This window comes from Eublepharis macularius, chromosome 12, assembly GCF_028583425.1.
Source record: "Eublepharis macularius isolate TG4126 chromosome 12, MPM_Emac_v1.0, whole genome shotgun sequence".
Classification (NCBI taxonomy): Eukaryota; Metazoa; Chordata; class Lepidosauria; order Squamata; family Eublepharidae; genus Eublepharis; species Eublepharis macularius.
This window is the reverse complement of record NC_072801.1, coordinates 50,312,073-50,333,375: the sequence shown is the minus strand read 5'-3', so window position 1 is coordinate 50,333,375 and position 21,303 is coordinate 50,312,073. Positions and strand designations below refer to the sequence as shown.

The window sequence follows — 21,303 nt, the reverse complement described above, 5'->3', positions numbered from 1 at the left end:
CTACCTTCATTTTAAGGGGCATCCTTTGTTCTAAACACTAGTCCAGGAGCAGCCAACCATTTTGACCTCAGTATCCCCAAAATGCAATATCAACTTGTTGGTATGCCAGTAAACAAAAAGGAGGGATGAGGTTGTATTTTAGTCAAACGTGCTCAGAGGAAGCCAACAGTGTCACCAGCATCTCAGGGATTTGTGAATTTGCCTTGGATTCAGCTGGTGGCTGTGCAGGACTGGGAGGTGATGATAGGCATAAGCTGTACTGGTTGCCTTCTCCTGCATTATTGTGCCCAGTGATTCTGCCAGCGCCTCAGCTGCTGTGGAGGAAACCTGGGTGCCAAGCAAAATGGTCTAGTGTGCACTCATGTCCAATCCTTTTCAACAAAAAGAAACTGACAAAAATATTAAGACAGTTTGAGATGTCATAAAGTTACCTTTTGGTAGAAGGTTATGCAATGCTGAGAAAATGCTAGACTCATCTCTTCTTACTTCATTGCATTCAGTATTATTGATTTTCTCCAAAAAGTGACTCGTGTACCTAAGATACTGTTCGACTTTTTATGTTATTTGTATCAGTTTTTATAGGTTATTTCATTAAGATAATGGTCCAGCTTTGTATTTACGCTAAAGGATCATCAATATTACTATCTTCCCATAATTACTTGATGCAAAGTTAGTAATAGATTGGGGAAATCAAACACCATTAACATAACAGCTGTCCTCTAGGGAAGATAAACCCTGAGTGTTAAAATATGAGTCTCTTAGGACAGTTTTTTTTTTTTAAGCTGAAGTCAGAACTATTTAGCCATCTGGGAAATAATATCTTTTAAAAAACAAAACAAAATACTGAGATGAATCCAACCAATTATTTTTCTACTCCCATCTCCTCCAGTTCCTCTCTCCACTACATTCCATGTCCCTCCTGGCTTTTATCCATCATCTGAACATAGTCTTGTTTGGTGGTCAAATGGGACCTCTCCCTTTTTCACCAGCAGCAAAGCTGATTGGATCCAATGTCATTTAAAGGGAGATTCAAACCAAATCCGCCCAGAGCCTGCTTGCGGGGAGGGTGGAATACAAATATGATAAAATAAATAAATAAATAATAAATTTGGGAGGTTTTCTACAGGCAAAACTACTGAGAAATGCTGAGGGAAGTATACTTAATAGGCTGTCAAAGAATAATAGAAGCAACAGCTCCCAGACTCATCTGGGGGGCTAGATTGTGGACGATGCAGGGAGAGGTGAGCAGGGAGACGGCATGGTGGCTGCCATGTTGTGGTGGGGGTGGGAGATGACCAGGGGCCAGGGGAGCACACCTATGCACATCCTACACAGGCCCCCCATTTGGGAGGCTGGTCCCCACACCCTCAGCACTTGTCCCATGGTGGCATACTGCCCAGCCCTCCCTTTCGTCACAACTTTGGGATGAGTAGGCTGAGTATTGGGCATTGGGCACTGATCCATTGGGGGGGGGGACAGGACCCTCAGGCTCAGTTTCCCTATTATGGGGATCCCCATAAGGGGTCTGGGGAGTAAGGAATGGCCAGTTCATGCCTAGTTGGGGGATTTCAGTCTGCCTCACTTCTAGGTGGCAGGGGATGTTTCACACAGGTGTGTATACCCGCATGGCATCCCACTGACTGTCATCCTATGGTTCCCCCTCTCAGCAGAGGTCTGAGGGGGCGTGTGGGTCATCGGCTTGCCAGGCAGGTCAGCTGATGCTCAGATCCATGCCCTATGCGCGCATTTGCTCTCTGAGGGCCAAGCTACACATGACGAATGACACTTGAATGGCAAGTGTATTTCTCCCTGTTCACTTGCCCTCCACTCAATCCACTTGCCGTTCAAGTGTCATTCGTCATGTGTAGCTTGGCCCTGAGCTGTAATGTCAATAAAGTTGTGGCCTTCTTTACCTCTAACACTGTGTCCATGTGTTTTTGTTGACGTGCCCCCTCCCCGCTCTCCTCCCCCACTTAGCACTCGCCTGAAAATATTAGGACACTATTAAAAAAAAGGAGTCTTGCAACACTTTAAAGGCAGAATAAGCTCTCATGATTAGAACACAATTTGTCACAGGCTTGAGAAATGTCTAAAGTTAGCAGGTATGTACATATTCCAACCCCCAAAATTGAAAACAGTGTGTCAAAAGCCATGGAATGCAGGAAATGTAGACTGTGTCATTTGCATGAAAGCCATAAACATATAAAAGCAGTGATCATTCATAGTTGCAGATCCTCACAACAATCTATTCATTTATTTGTGCTCACTAAAATATAGCCATTAAGAGATTTTAGAGGGGAAATCAAACCTGAAATTACTATCACAGCTATAGTCACTTTGCCCCACTCGCAATGATGAAGAGATGTTCAATGGTGTTTTGAAGAATCAAATGCGTTAGAAATTTGGGGAACAATGTTGAGAGTATCATTCAGAATAAGTGATACATAACTAAAGGCCCAAGCTACCCTCAATGCTTATACATTGTTTCCCCATTTCACCTCCTCCTTCCTTATCTGAACATATTCGTAAATACAGCAAGGTGCCATATTCCTGAACTTTCTCTAATGCAAGGTATTTCCCATTACCTGAAATTGCTTATCAGTATGGATAAACAAACATTCATATAAATGGGGTATTTGGGGGCAGAAGAACATTACTATCTGCTGAAACTGACAGAAACCACTACATATGGGTTAGGATAATTGTTTTCTTTAGCATTAGAGGTATAACCACTCAGTTGCTTGCCAACCCAATGGTGCCAGGATCCCCAAACTTTTTGAGCACCTTAGAATTCTGAAACAAGATAGTGAATATAACCACAATATGACTGCTGCAGGAGGCACAGCCAACTACAAAATGGCAGCCATGGGAGGTGGAGTCAACCACATATGGTCAGGGAATGAAGTTATGCATTACTCTAATAGTAGCTCTTCAATATTTCAAGCAGAAGCTGTGTTTAACAGGAGGCCTTTTAAAATGAACATCTTGTTTAAAAATATTTTCTTGGACTCGTACAGCCTATACAGTGAAAATTCTTGTGCTGTGGTGGCAGCTGCTGTTGCAGCAATATTTTTTTAAAGATCTGTGCAGCAAATCAGATCTCCAATGACCAACCATGAGCCCTGCTGGGCAAGAGCCCTGCCCATTTTCTAAAAATACTTGGAAAGCACCAGAAAAGGTGACAGAGCACTTGAGTAGCTCAGTCTCCTGCTAAAAATTTGAAGCAATCCTGAATGAAGCAAAAGAAATGAAGCAATTCTGAATAAAGCAACATCAAGAGCAATCATCCTTTTTTCTGTGAACTGTACCCAAAACATATTTGCGGGATCACATTTCATCCTATGTTCCCCAGAGGGTGTTTCGTTCAGCTAATAAACATCTTCTAGTAATTCCTGACCCTAAGGATGTCCACCTAGCCTCGACCAGGGCCAGGGCCTTCTTGGCTCTGGCACCAGTTTGGTGAAAATCTCTGTGGAAACAAGAGCCCAGTGGGACATATTGTCATTCCACCAGGCCTGCACACAGAGATGTTCCTCCAGGTTTATGGAGATTGAGGCAGGCAGATTATCCAGCCAACCTCCTGTTGGGGGGTGGGTGAGCTCTGATCTTCCCTCCTGGTCCCTGTGTAATATTGAGTGTCACATCAAGTAGTGGTTTTATCGTATTTGTATTTATAATGATAATTTTATACTGTTCATTTTATATGTATGAATTGATGTTGTTACCAGCAATGAGATAGTTCGCGGGGAGAGCGAGTTATAAGTTTAATAAAATAAAATAAATCCAAATTAGATTTATAACAAATGTCATATCATGTCTTTCTCTCAAGTAGGAACACGAAATGTATTAAACTGTTCTTCCTTCTTTCCATAACTCCATAGCAGATTAGGGGTCCAAACTTGAGTCTTTAGTTCTTAGTCAAACACTCTAACCATCACACCACACAGGATCTGATAGGTCAAGGAAGTTGTAAGAAAACATTTTTTGTACTAACGGGGATATTTTCAACCCTCCCTGCATGTGCTGGCTATCTTTGCTGGCTCCTCATGAGTAATTCTTTTTATCTATTGCAAAAACCGGAGGGTTGTTGAGGAACTAAAATGTGTCATGATGTTCCAGTCCCCTTCATTTTGGGCACTGCAAAGACCATCAACAACCTAAAGTTGGTGGAGAGTTTTGGGACCCCAGCCTTCATTTACTGATGAGTTGTATCTGCCATAAACACTTTTAGCTTCCAATGGAAATAGCATGGGGGGTGCAGACTTTCTTGATATAATGTGGGCCAAGATGTTCCAATTCCCATCATGTCTGACACTGCAACTCCCACCATTCTCCTGAAGCTATTAGCCAAGTTTGAGCCTCCTCGCTTTTTCTTCCTGATGAGTACTGTCTGCCATAGAGAAAAAAACCCTTAGCTTTCAATGAACATAGCAGGGGGTGGGTGTTCTGGAGATAATGTGGACCAGCATGGCCCACTTTCCTCTCTTTTTGACTCCACAGCACCCACAATCATACTAATTTGGCTGATCAATTCTGACACCTATAGCTTTATTTTCTGATGAATTGTACCTGCAATAGAAAGATGGATGGATTCTTTTATTAATATAGAATAGCTGTTTATATCATACTAAAGGAGTAATATTCCAAAGTTCATCTGTAAGGTCATTTTGAGACAGTTTGTGTGTTTCATATATTTTAACAAATGAAAATTCAGAAAATTACATAGCAGAAAAAAGACAGATTTGAGCAAAAGCACTATTTAATACATCAATTCTGTTAGCAATGCAGGATAAATGAGTAAATAATAGTGTGGAACAATTCAAAGAGCACAGCCAAGTGTCTGTATATGTGTGCTGATAATGCAATAAACTCACACAGAGTCCACTTACATCAGTAAAGAAAATAAGAGTCCTTTTATTTAGGAACTCCACTCAGGATAGGAAAGAGGTGAGACAGAATCCAATCTAAACCAATCTAATCCAATTTAAACCAATCTGAGAGTAGCAAACTACAGATCAAGGGGATAGTATCAGGGTCAAACCACATGAGAAAAAATACACTTGAATTACACTCGAATACACTTAAACTTGAATTACACTTGAATTATACTCATATACACTCGATTTACAAAATACACTCAAATTACACGGGTAATTTTAATATATTTTGTCTCATGAGGTGAGACCCTCAGATACAGAGTATAGTGTGCTTTCCTCTCTATCTAACTAACTCAATTGAAAGACCCCTTTGTAACCTGAGACCAGGAACAAGGCACCGTGTACTACATATCCTTCACTACATATAAATTCAGTACATAAACATTTACTTTCAGAAATATCTTTCCACAAAGTAAAATGTTGAGGAAATTGATCACCCTACATCATCTCAATTTTGTTACACATTACTTTTAGCTCTGAACACAGGTTACAGTAAACACACATACAATCAGTGTACATCTAAGTGTTCTTTGTCCATTGAATAGTTTTCATGTTACAGTCATTGCAGGCACATCTGAACACATGATAGAAGCCCCGCATGTATCCAGACATTGGTCCCTGGTTTTATTTGTAAAGTAAACATGTATTGGCTCTTTCTTACAAACATATGTATGCACATCCAGGTATGTTTACTGTTACATATGAAAAGGGTGTATTCAAACTAGTTTCTTTTGACTTGCTTTGTATGGCAGAACCTATCAACATTATTTCTCAGTGCATCCTTTACCTCTTTGTTTCTCAGGCTGTATATGAAAGGATTGAGCAAAGGGGGCAGCACAGTGTAAAGGAGAGAGGAATACTTTTCCATCTCTCTCTTCATTTCTTGCTTCGGAATCATATATGCAGTCATTAGAGACCCATAGAAAATAGTAACCAAAACCAAGTGAGAAGAACAAGTGGAAAAGGCCTTTTTCCTCCCTGTGGAGGAGGGGATTTTCAAGATGGCTGCTATAATATATACATAGGATGTCAAGGTCAGAAAAAAAGGAGGAAGTGTAAAAACCGCTGCCTCAACAATACCCAACATTTTCATCAAGCTGGTATCACTGCATGAGAGTGTTAGGAGTGGGAAATAATCACAAAAATAATTATCCATTTCATTGGGGCCACAAAAAGGTAACTGCAACATCAGAATGAGTAATATAAGAAAAGTGAAAAAGCCATTAAACCAAGAAGTAGCTGCTAACCAGATATAAGTCTGGGTCTTCATGATGGTTGCATAATGCAGCGGTTTACAGATGGCTAGATACCTGTCATAAGACATGACACACAGCAAACAGCATTCTGCAATTTCCAAGGATCCAAAGATGTACCACTGGGCGAGGCAGCTACCGAAGGAGACAGTTTTGTTCCCAGTCAGGAGAGCCCAAACTGTACTTGGAAATAGATTGGAGGAGTAGCAAGCCTCTAGGAAGGAGAGGTTGCCCAGGAAGAAGTACATGGGAGTATTAAAGTGCTGATCAAAGACAACAAGCAGCAAAATGAGAATGTTTCCCATTACAGTCACAATAGAAATGACTAGAAATGCCAGGATGAGATGAATCCGAAACTCATAAATGTCTCCAAATCCCAGGAGGATGAATTCTGTAATCCTTGTCTGGTTTTCAAACATCATATAAATGAAACAAAATCAAGTCCTATTGAAAAGATAAAGACAAGTTATTCAAAAAGTCCTATTGGTTTCCAGTGGTGGCCTGGTCAATGTGAGATATTGGCATACATATATCTTAGCTACAAGCAATTTCTGCAACCTGACTACCAACTCACCCTCTCCTATTCTTGTTCTACACACAGAGAATCTAAAATGTGCTAGTCTAGTTCCCAGGAGCTAATGGGTTTAGGCCAGCCGGGCAGTGTCTGGAGTTCAGCAGCCAAGGAAGAGTCTGTTTGCTGGTGTGTGTGTGTTATGTGTCATCAAGTCATCTCTGACTTACGGAGACCTTATGAATGAAAGACCTCCAAAATGTTCTATCTTTAACAGACTTGCTCAGATCCTGGAAATAGGAGGACGTGGCTTCTTTTATTGAGTCAAGCCATCTCATTTTAGGTCTCCCTCTCCCTGCTGCCTTTCACTTTTCCTAGCAAAATCAAAAAGAGTCCAGTAGCACCTTTAAGACTAACCAATTTTATTGTAGCATAAACTTTCGAGAATCAAGTTCTCTTCGTCAGATGCCTGATACAGAGGCATCTGACGAAGAGAACTTGATTCTCGAAAGCTTATGCTACAATAAAATTGGTTAGTCTTAAAGGTGCTACTGGACTCTTTTTGATTTTGCTACCACAGACTAACACGGCTAACTCCTCTGCAACTTTTCCTAGCATTGACTTTTCCAGAGAATCTTGTCTTCTCATGTTATGACCAAAGTATGATAGCTTTAGTCTTGTCATTTTAGCTTCTAAAGAGAATTCAGGCTTGATTTGATCTGGTACTCATGTATTTGTCTTTTTGGCTGTCCATGGTATCCGCAAAACTCTCCTCCAGCACCACATTTCAAATGAGGTTTCTGGGGAACTTGATAAAATTTCCTGCACTCTTATCACCTTGGATAAGGTAACTGGAAAGATATTGTATGTGAAAATTAATTAATAAGGGGTAAATTTAGTTTGAATGGTATTATTGGGATCTAATTATTACTGCAGGGCTGTGATTTTCAAGTTGAATGCAGAAGCTTGGTTCCCAGTTTGTTCCTTTAATCACCATTTCACCTTTGTTTATTCTTTCACTGAGCCTGTAAGACAGAGCTATTTCTCTAGGCATATGGTTGATGCTGGGCAGGGTCCCCACTGGCCGAATTGAATAGGATGGGGCCCTCCCTATCAGAGCTCCCACCCCAAACATTTTTCTTTAAATTTATTTTCAATGATGGGTTTGGGTGTTGGACTGAGGGCCAAGCTATACATGACGAATGACACTTGAACGGCAAGTGGATTGAGTGGAGGGCAAGTGAACAGGGAGAAATACACTTGCCATTCAAGTGTCATTCATCATGTGTAGCTTGGCCTGGAGTCAAATTATTTTTATACTGCTGTTTTTAAATATTTATACTGTACTCATTGTGATTTTAAATTGTGTAAAATTTTTAGAGTCCATGAATGTAATCTGCCCTGAGCCTGCTGGTATGGGGAGGGCAGACTAGAAATGGAAAATAAATCAATAAATCAAGAGGACCTCTTTGAAAGCCTCTGGAACTCTGTGGAGTTGTGAAGTTGACATTACTCACTCCCAAGTGGGGTCAAGTAATAATCAGTAGTAAGTTATCCTTAGAGTCTTTTTTGTTTCCTGTTACAACTCTAAGTGTTTAGTTTACTGTATTGTTCAGAATATTTCAAAATTTGACTGAAATAAATGAATTAACTTACATTTGTTTTGCAAGTTTGTTTCTATTTTTTTAGCTCGACTGAACCCATACAGAAAGATGGAGGAGAGTTGAGGGAGCATAAAGTTCACTTGATTACTACCTTCTGATTTCTGTGTCAAGCATAATCTTCGTGAAGTTTAATCTTCAGATGGCATGATGATACCTATGACTGAGAGGAGCACAGGGCATGTTGTGATGCCAAATGTTTAGCACCTGAAGCTGCTATTTCCTCCAGGGGAACTGATCAATGCAGCCTGGAGATCAACTGCAATTTCAGGAGAACTCCAGGTCTCACCTGGAAATTGGTAAAACTAGGCTCGAGACTTGTAACAAGATTAATGTTTAGCAAGGGTTCCCCCCCCCTGTTCAGTATGCTCATTAAACACAGAAACATCCATTAAATATACCTTTTTAAGAAAGGGCTATCTACTTCCTTGGTGTTTGGTTGTTGCGGGGTATGCTACAAGAAAATGGGGAGGGGGGAGACTTGATGCAGGAATCTTCATATATGAGTTTTGGCCATATGCCTACAATAAGCTTCAGAGCTGAAAGAATAAGTTGCCCGTGGAAAGAGCTTCCTGACTGAGCAGGTACTTAATCGCAGCTCTCCCACTATGTGCAACAGTTCATCCACTATACCACTTTACCTTCCCAGTTTGAATGAAATGGAGCTGCATGTTTGCTAACCTCTCTTTATATTCTGCCGAACAGTTATTTTAACATCTCCTCTTTAAAGAAATTATTCACGTCTGTCCTGCCATCTTTCTAGTTGTTCATGTTTGAACTGATCTTTATGAAAAGGAACCAGCATTCCGTTCTCAAGATAATTAATAGTCCAAAGGAGGATTCATAAATACCTTGCAGTAGTTGATCAAATACTTCTGTTTCTTTCACTGGGGGCAATAGTCTTATATAAAGTTCAGTCCAACATCATGCACAAAAATTTTAATTCATAGAATACATTTTAAATTTTTCATTTAAAGAGCTGGTCTCCTGACTTGAAATAGTTGCCCCTTTTATCAGGGGAAAAAACTGATAGAGTAGACACATATTGCCAAAGAAATATGGTGGGAAAATGGAAAATTACCTTTCGGAGAACCTTATTTAGTGCTGGAAGTCTTCATGGATCCATTCCCTTTCTGCCTTTGGGTGGGAAAGGGTAGAAAAAAGCCTTTTATTATCCTTTTGTTTGAGTTCCGTATTATTGTTTCTTTCAAGATCAGGAAAATGCACCTAAGAACTTGTACCAGTTTTAATCATTTGGTATGGTTGCCAAAGTACATTTTATTAAGATATCAGGGTCTCTTCTGGTGTTTTTAAATACAAGAAATTCACAATTAAGTTTATTTTTGTCTAGTTAAAAACATAGTTCTCAATGCAGCATAGGATTAAAGTCACATGAATAAAACTCAAGGGAACATAAACAATGAATGTGAAAATACAAGTCTCCCAGGATTTGGGTTTTGTTTATCTGTTCACTGAAACTCCTTTTCCATCTAGCAATAATGGAATCAGGCAGGAGAAAGTATGTCTTGCTTTGCTTTTGCATCCTCACTCTGTATGCATAAGGGAAGCACACCTAGAGTTTGCCTGCCATTTATATAGATGGCATATTTAGTAGCAGGGGGACAACAGTATCCACTGAAACTGATGGAAACCACTATATATGAATCTAAGAGCAGAACCACAAGTGACAAAAGGCACAGATTGGACACTTGTCTGCTTCCCTCAAGTTTTGATGGGAAATGTAGGCATCCTGGTCTCGCAGCTTCGCTCTCTGATTGCTGTCCAATGGACTTTTCAACTGTCACTTGTCCAACATTCCGCCAAGCTGCCTACATTTCCCATCAAAACTTGAGGGAAGCAGACAAGTGTCCAATCTGTGCCTTTTGTCACTTGTGGTTCTGCTCAGAGTAATTGTTTTGTTTAGTGCTAGAGCTGTGATCGCTCACTGTGCTTGCTATCCCCATGGCACTAAACCCTCCAACACTTTTGAACCTTCGGGAACCTTGGAATTTTGACACGGGGTGGTGGGTGCAATCACAAAATGGCTGCTTCAGGAGGCAGAGCCAACCACAAAATGGCTGCTTCAGGAGGCAGAGCCAACCACAAAATGGCAGCCATGTGAGGGAATGAAGTTATGAAGTTCTCTAATATTAACTCTTCAATATTTCAGGAAGAAGCTGTATTTAACAGGAGGTCTTTTAAAATGAACATATTTGTAATGATTTGCTTAGTTTTTATATCTTTTTAAACTTATTTGCCTTTTGTGCTTTAATTCAGCTCCTCCTTATTTTATGTTAAAGTTATATGTCAGGAGGGCCTAGGTTACAACCAACCCTACTTATATTTCCACATATATATAGCTTCAAGAGTTCTCTACTTAACCCAAGCTTTTACTTCAAGAATACCTTCCCTTTTGTGTTTGTGTGACCTTTATATTGCTGCCTGTCTAACTCCACCAATGTTTTTGCTGCCACCTAATGCTTTTGCCTTAGACTTCTTCAGTTTAACTGGCAATATAGGAAGGCTCGTTATTAGACATGGGCATGGACTGCATTTCACAGACCATGGACCATGAATTTTTCATGGACCAATTTCTGTTTGTGAACCAGTTCATTGGTCCGTGTTATAGATGGTAGTTTGACAGAATGGTCAGCATGTGAAGGTGGTTGTGAGTTAAAGAAGGACCTAAAAAAAAGTAGAAATTATAAATACATAGGTGAGATGGTTGCAGAATTTTGATAAGCGTATTGGTTTCAGAATAGTTCTTAAGCTTGGTGGTTTCACAATTATCTCTTCTTAAAAGTATATTCACAGATTCAGGAACACAGTCTAATTTTCCACACAGATCTTTACTAGCAGAACATATACTTGTCCATGCAAACATGGATTCATTCAGGCTTGACACACAGTGTGCCTGGCCCAGATAAAATAATTTCTCTCTCACAGAACCTTTTAGAACTCTACACAGTTTCACTGAACTTGGCAGAATGAATGCTTTCTCTCAGAAACACACAAAAACAGAACCTCTCAGGCACCACACAGTTCACCTGACTTAACTAGAATGAAGCCCCTTTCAGGCTTTCACACAGTTTGCCTGACGTAGTCAGAATAATCTCTCTTTGAGATATATGAAGTGTGACTTAACCAGAATCTCATGGCTTGATATTGACTGTTCTAATCTCATACTAAATAAATAAATAAATCTCAAAGACAATTGCCCTAGACCCTCCCCTCAAATATGACATGAAACAAATAATTACACAGACACAAGTTATGTGGTGGTCAACTAGTTTGTTTTTTTCTATTTAAACATTTAATTTTAACTGGCTGATCTCTGTCAACACTTAGAACATAAGCTGACTATCTCAGGGCTAGCTGCACTAGGCATCCTCTTTGGAAGTGCACCTAGCAAGTCCACTCTGGCTCCAAACACAGCTGATGGTTTCATCTACCTTGTTTATCATAACCTGCATAGCCCTCCTGTATCGAGAGTGCCCAGATTTATCTGCCTCCCCTGACGGGCCACAGGGCACCTACTAGGTTTGATAGATGCTGCTCAGTACCAAGGATGCTCCTTCACAGCGCACCCAGCTGCACAGCATAAGATGGCCTGTTCTGAACAATAATTCCCCCAACTCACAAAAAGACCTTCCCTTTGGCTAACAGTACAGTAGTACTGTATATCATATAAGTGTTGTCCTACCTGTCATTACTCGCTAGCCTGAGCACCATGCAACTTTAGAGTCAAGCAACTGGTCAGTATCCCACCAATAAGAAAAAGGGGAGTGGGGAATTAAATGCTGATCTCCCATATCCTAGTGCAACACTCACCTACTACACATAACAAGGACCAGATAAACATATAATTCTACCTTCCCCGCACACACAACTCAGCTCCATGCTCGCCCTCTCTCCCCTATCTATCTATCTATCTATCTATCTATCTATCTATCTATCTATCTATCTATCTATCTATCTATCTATCTATCTATCTATCTATCTATCTATCTGTCTGTCTGTCTGTCTGTCTGTCTGTCTGTCTGTCTGTCTGTCTGTCTGTCTGTCTGTCTGTCTGTCTGTCTGTCTGTCTGTCTGTCTGTCTGTCTGTCTGTCTGTCTATCTATTGTGTGTGTGTGTGCTTTGCATAGCTTTGAATAGAACATAAGGTTTCAAATACTCAGTGTTGTAGAGAGTCCCCTCCCAGACATCCTTTGCAAAGAAAGAGGAAAGCAAAAGGGAATGGCTGGTGTCGCCCAGATCTGCCACAGCTTTTGATAAGCTGCTGAGGGAAATGTTTGGCTTGTTCAAGCAAGCTGTAACAACCGGCGACACAGGAGTCATTGGAAAAGATGCCTGCCCAGTTGCAGGTGCAGGATGAGTAAACACAAAAGAATGGCAGGTATCGCTCCCAGCCCCAATGCTGAGGAGAATCCTTCCCTGGTTAGGATTGCAAGAGCCGAAAGCATGACTAGGAAAATACTGCCCTGCCCTAATGCCACTTAGAAAGAAATTCAAGGTAAGGGGGTGATGGTCAACCAGTCACACTCCGAGGCAGGAAGCTTGAAGCACAAAAAGCAGATGCTGTTCAAGCTGTGAGGAATGCTGCACATCAAAAGAATGCTGAACACAGTATGAAGAGCCAACCTGATACAAAATCAAGAGGCTGCCCTAGTCACTTCAAGCTGCCGTGAGCACTGTGCACCTGAGAAGAATCCTTGTGCTACTCTGATTGGCATCAGGCAGAAAAGCTTTCTGCTGTGCACCACCTAAAGGCAACATGGCAGAGGAGGGGGGGCGTCATGCACCAGCTCACAAAGCCCAGGCTTTGTCAGGAGAGTGAAAAAGCATGTTTGCCTTAAACTTTGAAAGAAAGGCATTCCCTGATGATTCTAAAATGGCAGGCATGCTTCTTATTAATGAAGGAGAAGCACCTGGCACACTTGAGCTTGCAATCGCTCCCCAGGCTGCAATAGCCGCCCAAGCAAAAACTGGCAGGCACATTTTCATGGAACAAGGACCAGAGGGGGACACCCTCAGCAAAAAGCAGACCAACTTTACTGGGTGAACTAACACCACTATGCAAATGATTGATGCTCCTTTCTCCTCAACAACCTGTATACGTATCAACCCTACTCCCCAGCTGTCTACCTCTGTCCCCTCTCTCTTATTTAGTTATTTATTTATTAAACAATATTATTGAGGGTGGAGGGAAGTGTGAGGGGAATGGGCCAGTACTCCTATCTAGCCCCATTAAACCTCCAAGAGTCCTACAATAACTCAACCTCAGACTTCTTGATTTATAAACCAGGTTACAGTAAGTAATCTAGCTAGGAGTGGAAGGCTCCATCAGGTTCCCAATCACAGCAGTAGTTGGGTGAGGGCTGCAGTAAGAAAAATCTCTTGCCAGCCAATCTTGATTGGTTGAGCCAAATTAGCCCCACCACTCAGGGCGAAGCTACAAGTGACGAATGACACTTGAACGGCAAGTGTATTTCTCCATGTTCACTTGCATTCCACTCAATTCACTTGCCGTTCAAGTGCCATTCGTCACTTGTAGCTTGGCCTTCAGACTTCATGCCACATTTGAGTTCATGTAGGCCGAGGCAAACTGGCCTATGACTTAAAACTAGAGATGGGCACGATCAGCATTACGATTTGAAAAAAAAACTCAATAATGGCGTTCGCGCCATCGGGACTCAGCTAATCAGTGCTGTCCATGGCAACCAATCCAGCGGTCGGAGGTTTGCTTGTTTGAGGCTTGATCGGATCAATCGGTTTCTATTCGGGATTGCAGACACTCAGGCACCAGTAATCTATTCCCGGGGCAACGGAGCCAGGGGAATGCCTGAGCTGTGTTTGCCCTCCTTCTGTTGCCCTGGAAACCCAAATGGAAGCCCAGCTTTCCTTGATCAGCAAGCCTTCCTTCCAACCACGGAGCAGCCAGCAATGCATCACCATTTGGGAGAAGAGAGGGGAGGGAGGGGGAAGGGGGTGTTCTGTAGCCACCACGGGCACTCCAAATGTTTTTTGCTTTTTTAAAAAATGGGACTTTGTAGGAGGAATGGCTGTTTTTCTGTCTGTCACTCTCTGTTTTTAACCTGATTTTAAAACATTGTATTTCGTGGGAAAACCTCATTCACGGCTCTGTGTGTGTGTTTAAAAGGGAGTGGGTAAAAGCTGGATCCAGATGCTTTTAAACAAATCCTCATGAATTCATATGATTTTTATATTGAAACAAAACAAAACAAAAAGGCTGTCATATTATAGTTCATGCCCTAGTCTACAGACAGCAACAAAACAATCATGCATCCACTAATTCGTGGTGCTGCCACGGCACAAAAACATGCTAAAAAAGCACGGATCTGCATGGATCCTCTAGGTTTGTACATGGGACCACCCCAAATCCACCATGCAATCCCAGATCATGTCCATTGCCATAAAAGGGGCAAAAAAAATCAGTTATCCACTGCTTAATGGCACTCCCAAGGTGCAAAAACATGGTCTAAAAGCATGAATCCTCATGGATCCTCGTGATTTTTACATGGGGCCACCCAAAATCCACCATACAAAACCAGATTATGTCCATATCCACAAATGGGACCAAAAAAATCATTCATCCACAGCTTTGTGGCAGCGCCACGGAGCAAAAACATGGTTCAAAAGCACGGATCTCATGGATCCTCTTGATTTTTACATTGGGCCACCCAAAACCAGTATACTGGCCCAGATCACGTCCAATGCCACAAACAGGACCCAAAGATCTAAAATATGACAGCCTTTTTGTTTTGTTTCAATGTAAAAATCATATGAATTCATGAGGATCCGTGTCTCAGATTCATGTTTTTTCACCGTGGCGGCGCCAAATATTGTGTTTTTTATATTTCAGTCTGTGGACCTGGCTGTGATATGTGATTTGATGTTTCATTTGTGTTTTTCCTATTTAAAACACCATAGGATCCATGAGGATCCGTATGGATCCTGGTTTTACTTTCTTCCTGTTTAAAATATGCTTTTGGAAGACTGGCTGCTTGCTTTTAAAATCGGGTGGAGAGGAATGGAGGATTCTATCCCTGCTTTTTTTTTAAAGCTGGCTGAAACATGTTGACGGGGTATCTCTCTCTCTCTATTTGGAGAGGCAGGGACAGGTTAAAAACTCCCCCCCACTCTAATTGTGTGTGTGTGTGTGTGAAAACGTCCCCTCCCTGAGGGGAGACGGCTTGTCGCCAGGTTAAAAACTTCCCCCTCTGCTCTATGTGTGTGTCCCCTCCCTGACGGGAGGCGGCTCATCACCAGGTTAAAAACTCCCCCCCTCTGCTCTAAGTGTGTGTGTGGGGGGGCGCCCCTCTGCTTTGGCCTCCCTGATCCCCGACCCCCAATCGGAAACAGGACTTGTTCGGTGTGGATCGGTGATCTGAGGTCATTGCCAGCGCGGATCCACGAACAGCTTGATCGGTATTTTTTTTTGGATCGTGCCCACCTCTGCTTAAAACCACTTGTCAAACAAAACCACATTAGCAAGCAGAAATAAAACACACAAACTTAGTTACTTGCAAAACTTTACAGTAAAGGTAAGGTAAAGGTAGTCCCCTGTGCAAGCACCGAGTCATTACTGACCCATGGGGACGTCGCACCACGATGTTTTCTTGGCAGACTTTTTACAGGGTGGTTTACCATTGCCTTCCCCTGTCAACTGTACTTCACCCCCAGGAAACTGGGTACTCATTTTACCGATCTCAGAAGGATGGAAGGCTGAATCATCATTGAGCCAGCTACCTGAGCTCGGCTTCTGCCAGGATTGAACTCCGGTCGTGAGCAGAGCTTGGACTGCAGTACTGCAGCTTACCACTCTGTACCACGGGGCTCTTGTAAAACTTTACAATATTGTATAAAAATACTTTATTGCATACACACAACCTATGCAGTGAAGATTTGTTTCTCGTGGTAGCAGCTGCTGCTGAAGCAACATCTGAAAAAAAAAATGTATACAGCCAATCAGATCTCCAATGGGCAATTAAAAGCCCTGCCCATTTCCAACAAATACTTGGAAGTCATCTGGAAAGGTGAATGAACACATGAGCAGTTCCACCTCCTGCCTGAAAAGTTGAAGCCATGCTGAATGAAGCGACAGCCAGAGCAATCATGCTTTTTTGTGTGAACTGTACCCAAAATTAGATTTATAACAAAAGTCACACCATGCCTCTCTCCCCACAGAATGGATTAAACTATTTTCCTCTCCCCACAGCAACCCTGTGAGGTAGTTTAAGCTAGGAATGTGTGCGAGGGGTCCAAGGTCACCCAGCAAGTTCTGTGGCAGATTGGGGATTCAAACTTGGGTTGCTTAGACATTAGTCAGACACTCTGACTAGAGATGGACACGAACCAGAAAAAACCTGAACCATACAGTTTGTGGTTCATCAAATTTCACGAACCACAAACTTTCACGAAACTGCCCTTGGTTCACGAACTGGTTCATTTCATTCATGAAAAATTCATATCTGGGTCAGAAAATCATCACTTCTGGGCCAGCAGAAGGCCACTTCTGGGCCAGCAGAAGGCCACTTCTGGGCCAGCAGAAGGTTTGCAGGAAGTCCATCTCCTGTTGCCTAGGAAACTGATTGATTGGGTCCAGGCTGTCTGCAGTCATGAACCAAAAAAAACGAACCAAACAAAGCAGCCTAAAGTTTGTATCGGTTCATTAGAAATGGGATCTGACGAACTGCGGTTCACGAACCACGAACTGGCCTGGTTCGTGCTTAATTTTGGTCCATATTTTGGTTCATGCCCATCTCTAACTCTAACCATTATACCACATAGGCTCTCATAGGTCAGGGAAGTTGTTAAACCCTCATTGTTTTGTAATAAAGGGGATGTCTGTGAAGCCTACCATTTCTGGCTTCTCATGAACAAACCTTTTCTTCTATTGCAAATACCAGAGGGATGTTAGGGAGCTAACATGCATTACGATATTGCAAATGCAATCCCCTTCATTTTGGGCACTACCAAGATCATCAGCATCCTGAAGGTGGTGGCCAATTCTGGGACTCCTACCTTCATTTTCTGATGAGTTTTACTTGGCACAAATATCCTTACCTTCCATTGCAAATGGCATGGGGGATGCAGAGCTTCTTGAGGTAACGTGGGCCAGGATGTTCTGATTACCAACATATCTGATACTGCAACTCCTACCATCATCCTCAAGCTGCTGACCAAGCTTGAGTCTCATAGCTTTATTTTCTGATGAGTTATGTCTGCCATAGAAAGAAAACCTTAGCTTCTATTGCACACAGCAGAGGGTGGGGTGGTATTCTGGCTATAATGTGGGCGAGCATGGTCTTTTTTCCTTCCTTTTTGACTCTACAACATCCAGCTACATCCTAAAGCAGGTGGCCAATTTGAAACCCCTAATTTTACCCACCACAGACAGACAGTTGAACAGACCGACATATGGATCTTTTTATTATTATAGATCTACTATTTATATAATTCTAAAAGGGTAATACTGTAGCAGGATTTGGGGGTTGCCCAAGGATTGAGACCAAACAGATTCTTAGGAAGGAAAGGATTTTATTTGCCGGCAGGGCTCAATGTGACTTAAAATCACTGAACAGACTGAGCCCCTGAACAATGACAGCCAACTTCCTAAATACAGTTGTACTTCAGTTACATCACATGGCATGATTATTCACTTACTATTGGTTACATTTCTCTACAGTGTTGCAACTTCCTCATCAGGCTTATCTGTTGCCCCAGACGGGGCATTCTTCTTGCTAACACAGCAAAACACAGCAATTTGTCAAATACAGCAAATCTCTATTCTGAGAAACACAAGTAACAGATTTCTGCTTTGCCCAGACATTGTCTGGCTACTTGACATGGCCAGATTCAAGGATTTATCACCTCTAGCAGTCAGCATTCTTCCCCTTGATATTTTCCCATAGACCTTGATCAAAATAACAATTTTTTGATCAGAACAACATATAGCACTTATTAATCATATATAGTCTTCTATTGATCAGAATAGCATTCCCATGAGCCCAGCTACAATACTCCAAAGTGCATCTGCATGTTTTTTGAGACAGTGTATATGTTTCGTATGCTATTTTAATAAGTAAAAATTCTGAAAATTTAGTAGTAAAAAGTAGTAAGTAGTAAAGTAGTAAATTTAAGTAGTAAAAAGACAGATTTGCATTGTTTAATATATCAATTCAAAACACAAAATTTGTACTTTAAAAAGTCTTTCCACAAAGTAATGTGCATAGGAAATTGATTGCCCCACATCACTTTAGATTTAGTACTAACGTTAGCCTTTTCACAAGATACAGTGATGGCACATACAGCCTGTGTACAGTGTACACTTAATTCTTCTTTGTTCATACACTGAGTAATTCTCATGTTACAGTCATTTCAGGTAAAGCTGAACATGTGATAGAAACCCCACATTTATCCAAGTATTGGTCCCTGCTTTCATTTCTACATTGAACAGACATTGGCTCTTTCTTACAAACAAACATATGCATGTCCAGGAAGAATGTACATGTGTTCAGCACCAATCTGTTTATTACAAATGCTGATTTCTCTACACCCACTACCCCCTGCATACCCCACCTAATGCAATCACACCTGCTCTTATCATTTGGTGTCTGAAATGACTCCACTCTCCAAGACATAAGGACAGATGGACTCACATCCAATGTTCCCGCTAAGCTTTGCAGTGTTGTGAGCTAAAAATCTACTTTGTGAGCCGAAACAACAACTTTCGTTAGTTTTGAGTGCACCTCCTTTAAAAAAAAAATTACAGTCAAATTGTTTTGATTACAATCAAAACAATTTAACAATAAAAGCCATTAGGTGAAAGGGTCACAAAAATCAGAGTATACTTCTGTATAAAAATGGATATGTCCATGCTGATTACAAAGGGGTAGTTGTATTAGTCTGTTGCTACAAAATAAAGCTGACACACAATGGCACCTTAAAGACTAGCATGTTTATTTCAATATGAGATTTTTTGAGTCAGTGCTTACTTCTTCAGCCTCCTTCTGCCCCAAGGCCAAGTTAAATGACACCTTCACCATGGTGGCGGCTGAGGTGCTACCTCCTCTCCTCAGCTGTCTGGGGCTGAGGGGATCCTAGCGATTTCAAGCTGCATGGGTCAGGCCAGACCCAATCACTCAGCTCTGCTCTGTTCCCCAGCTAGAGAGCCAGCAGTGGCTGGAGGCGCTCTCTGGCACCACCCTGGGGGCCAAACCAGCCACAGCCAGGAAGGGAGGAGAGAAGTGGGATGAGGCTCCATCCCTGCTCCATCCCTATAGGGCCCACCTGGAGATGCTGGCTGACTGGGAGGGCGGGGCCGCCTGAGGGTTACTATCTATGAGCTACATCTGAGAAGCTGTGAGCGGAGGAGTCAGAATCTGTGAGTGATTGCTCACGTGCTCACATTAGTGGGAACACTGCTCACATCCTAGCTGTATCTGAAAAAGTGAGCTGTGACTCACAAAAGCTCATACCCTATCACAAATTTTGTTAGTCTTATAGGTGCTACTGGATTCTTGCTCTTTTCCATGTATTCACTGTAACAAGTGAACAGGGTTTTTGTTAACTAGTTTAATCTGACTTGCTTTGTACAGCAAAACCTATCGACATTATTTCTCAGTGCATCCTTTACCTCTTTGTTTCTCAGGCTGTATATGAAAGGATTGAGCAAAGGGGGCAGCACAGTGTACAGGAGAGAGGAATACTTTTCCATGTCTCTCTTCATTTCTTGCTTTGGTATCATATATGCAGTCATTAGAGACCCATAGAAAATAGTAACCACAACCAAGTGAGAAGAACAAGTAGAAAAGGCCTTTTTCCTCCCTGTAGAAGAGGTGATTTTCAAGATGGCTGCTATAATATATACATAGGATGTCAAGGTTAGAAGAAAAGGAAAAAGTGTAAAAACTGCTGCCAGAACATAGCTCAACATTTTCATCAAACTGGTATCACTGCATGAGAGCATTAGAATTGGGAAATAGTCACAAAAATAATTATCCATTTCATTGGGGCCACAAAAAGGTAACTGCAACATCAGAATGAGCAATATAATAAAAGTGAAAAAGCCATTAAACCAAGAAACAGCTACTAACAGGATATAAGTCTGGGTCTTCATGATGGTTGCATAATGCAGAGGTTTGCAGATGGCTAGATACCTGTCATAAGACATGACACACAGCAAACAGCATTCTGCAATTTCCAAGGAACCAAAGAAATACCACTGGGCGAGGCAGCTACTGAAGGAGATTATTTGGTTCCCAGTCAGGAGAGCCCAAACCGTCCTCGGAAATAGATTGGAGGAGTAGCAAGCCTCTAGGAAGGAGAGGTTGCCCAGGAAGAAGTACATGGGAGTATTAAAGTGCTGATCAAAGACAACAAGGAGCAAAATGAGAACGTTTCCCATTACAGTCACAATAGAAATGACTAGAAATGCCAGGATGAGAAGAATCCGAAACTCATAAATGTCTCCAAATCCCAGGAGGATGAATTCTGTAATCCTTGTCTGGTTTTCAAACATCATGTAAATGAAACAAAATCAAGCCCTATTGAAAAGATAAAGACAAGTTATTAAAAAAGTCCTATTGGTTTCCAGTGGTGGCCTGGTCAATGTGACATGTTGACATAAGTATACCGTAGCTACCGCCAACTTCTGCAACCTGACTACTCATTAACACTCTCCAGTTCTTGTGCTAGAGACACAGAACCTACAAGGTGCTGGTTCAGTCTCCAGGAGCTAATGGTTTTAGCCCAATCGGGCAGTGTCTGGTCTGGAGCCACTCCACCCTCTGCTGTGTGCAATAGAAGCTAAGGTTTTCTTTCTAAGGAAGGGGGTGGTTGCTGGGGAGCTTGATAAAATGTTCTGTGCTCTTATCACCTTTACTGGTTTCATTATTGGAATCTAATTATTATTG

At 41.7% G+C, this 21,303-nt stretch overlaps 1 protein-coding gene across 1 annotated transcript; it reads right to left on the bottom strand.

Moving 5' to 3' along the window:
- Nucleotides 1-5,658: 5,658 nt before the first annotated feature.
- On the bottom strand, nt 5,659-6,609 carry LOC129339185 (olfactory receptor 6C3-like). Its single transcript, XM_054993786.1, has one exon. It carries the CDS (start codon nt 6,607-6,609, stop codon nt 5,659-5,661), a length of 951 nt encoding a protein of 316 aa, XP_054849761.1.
- Nucleotides 6,610-21,303: the final 14,694 nt, after the last annotated feature.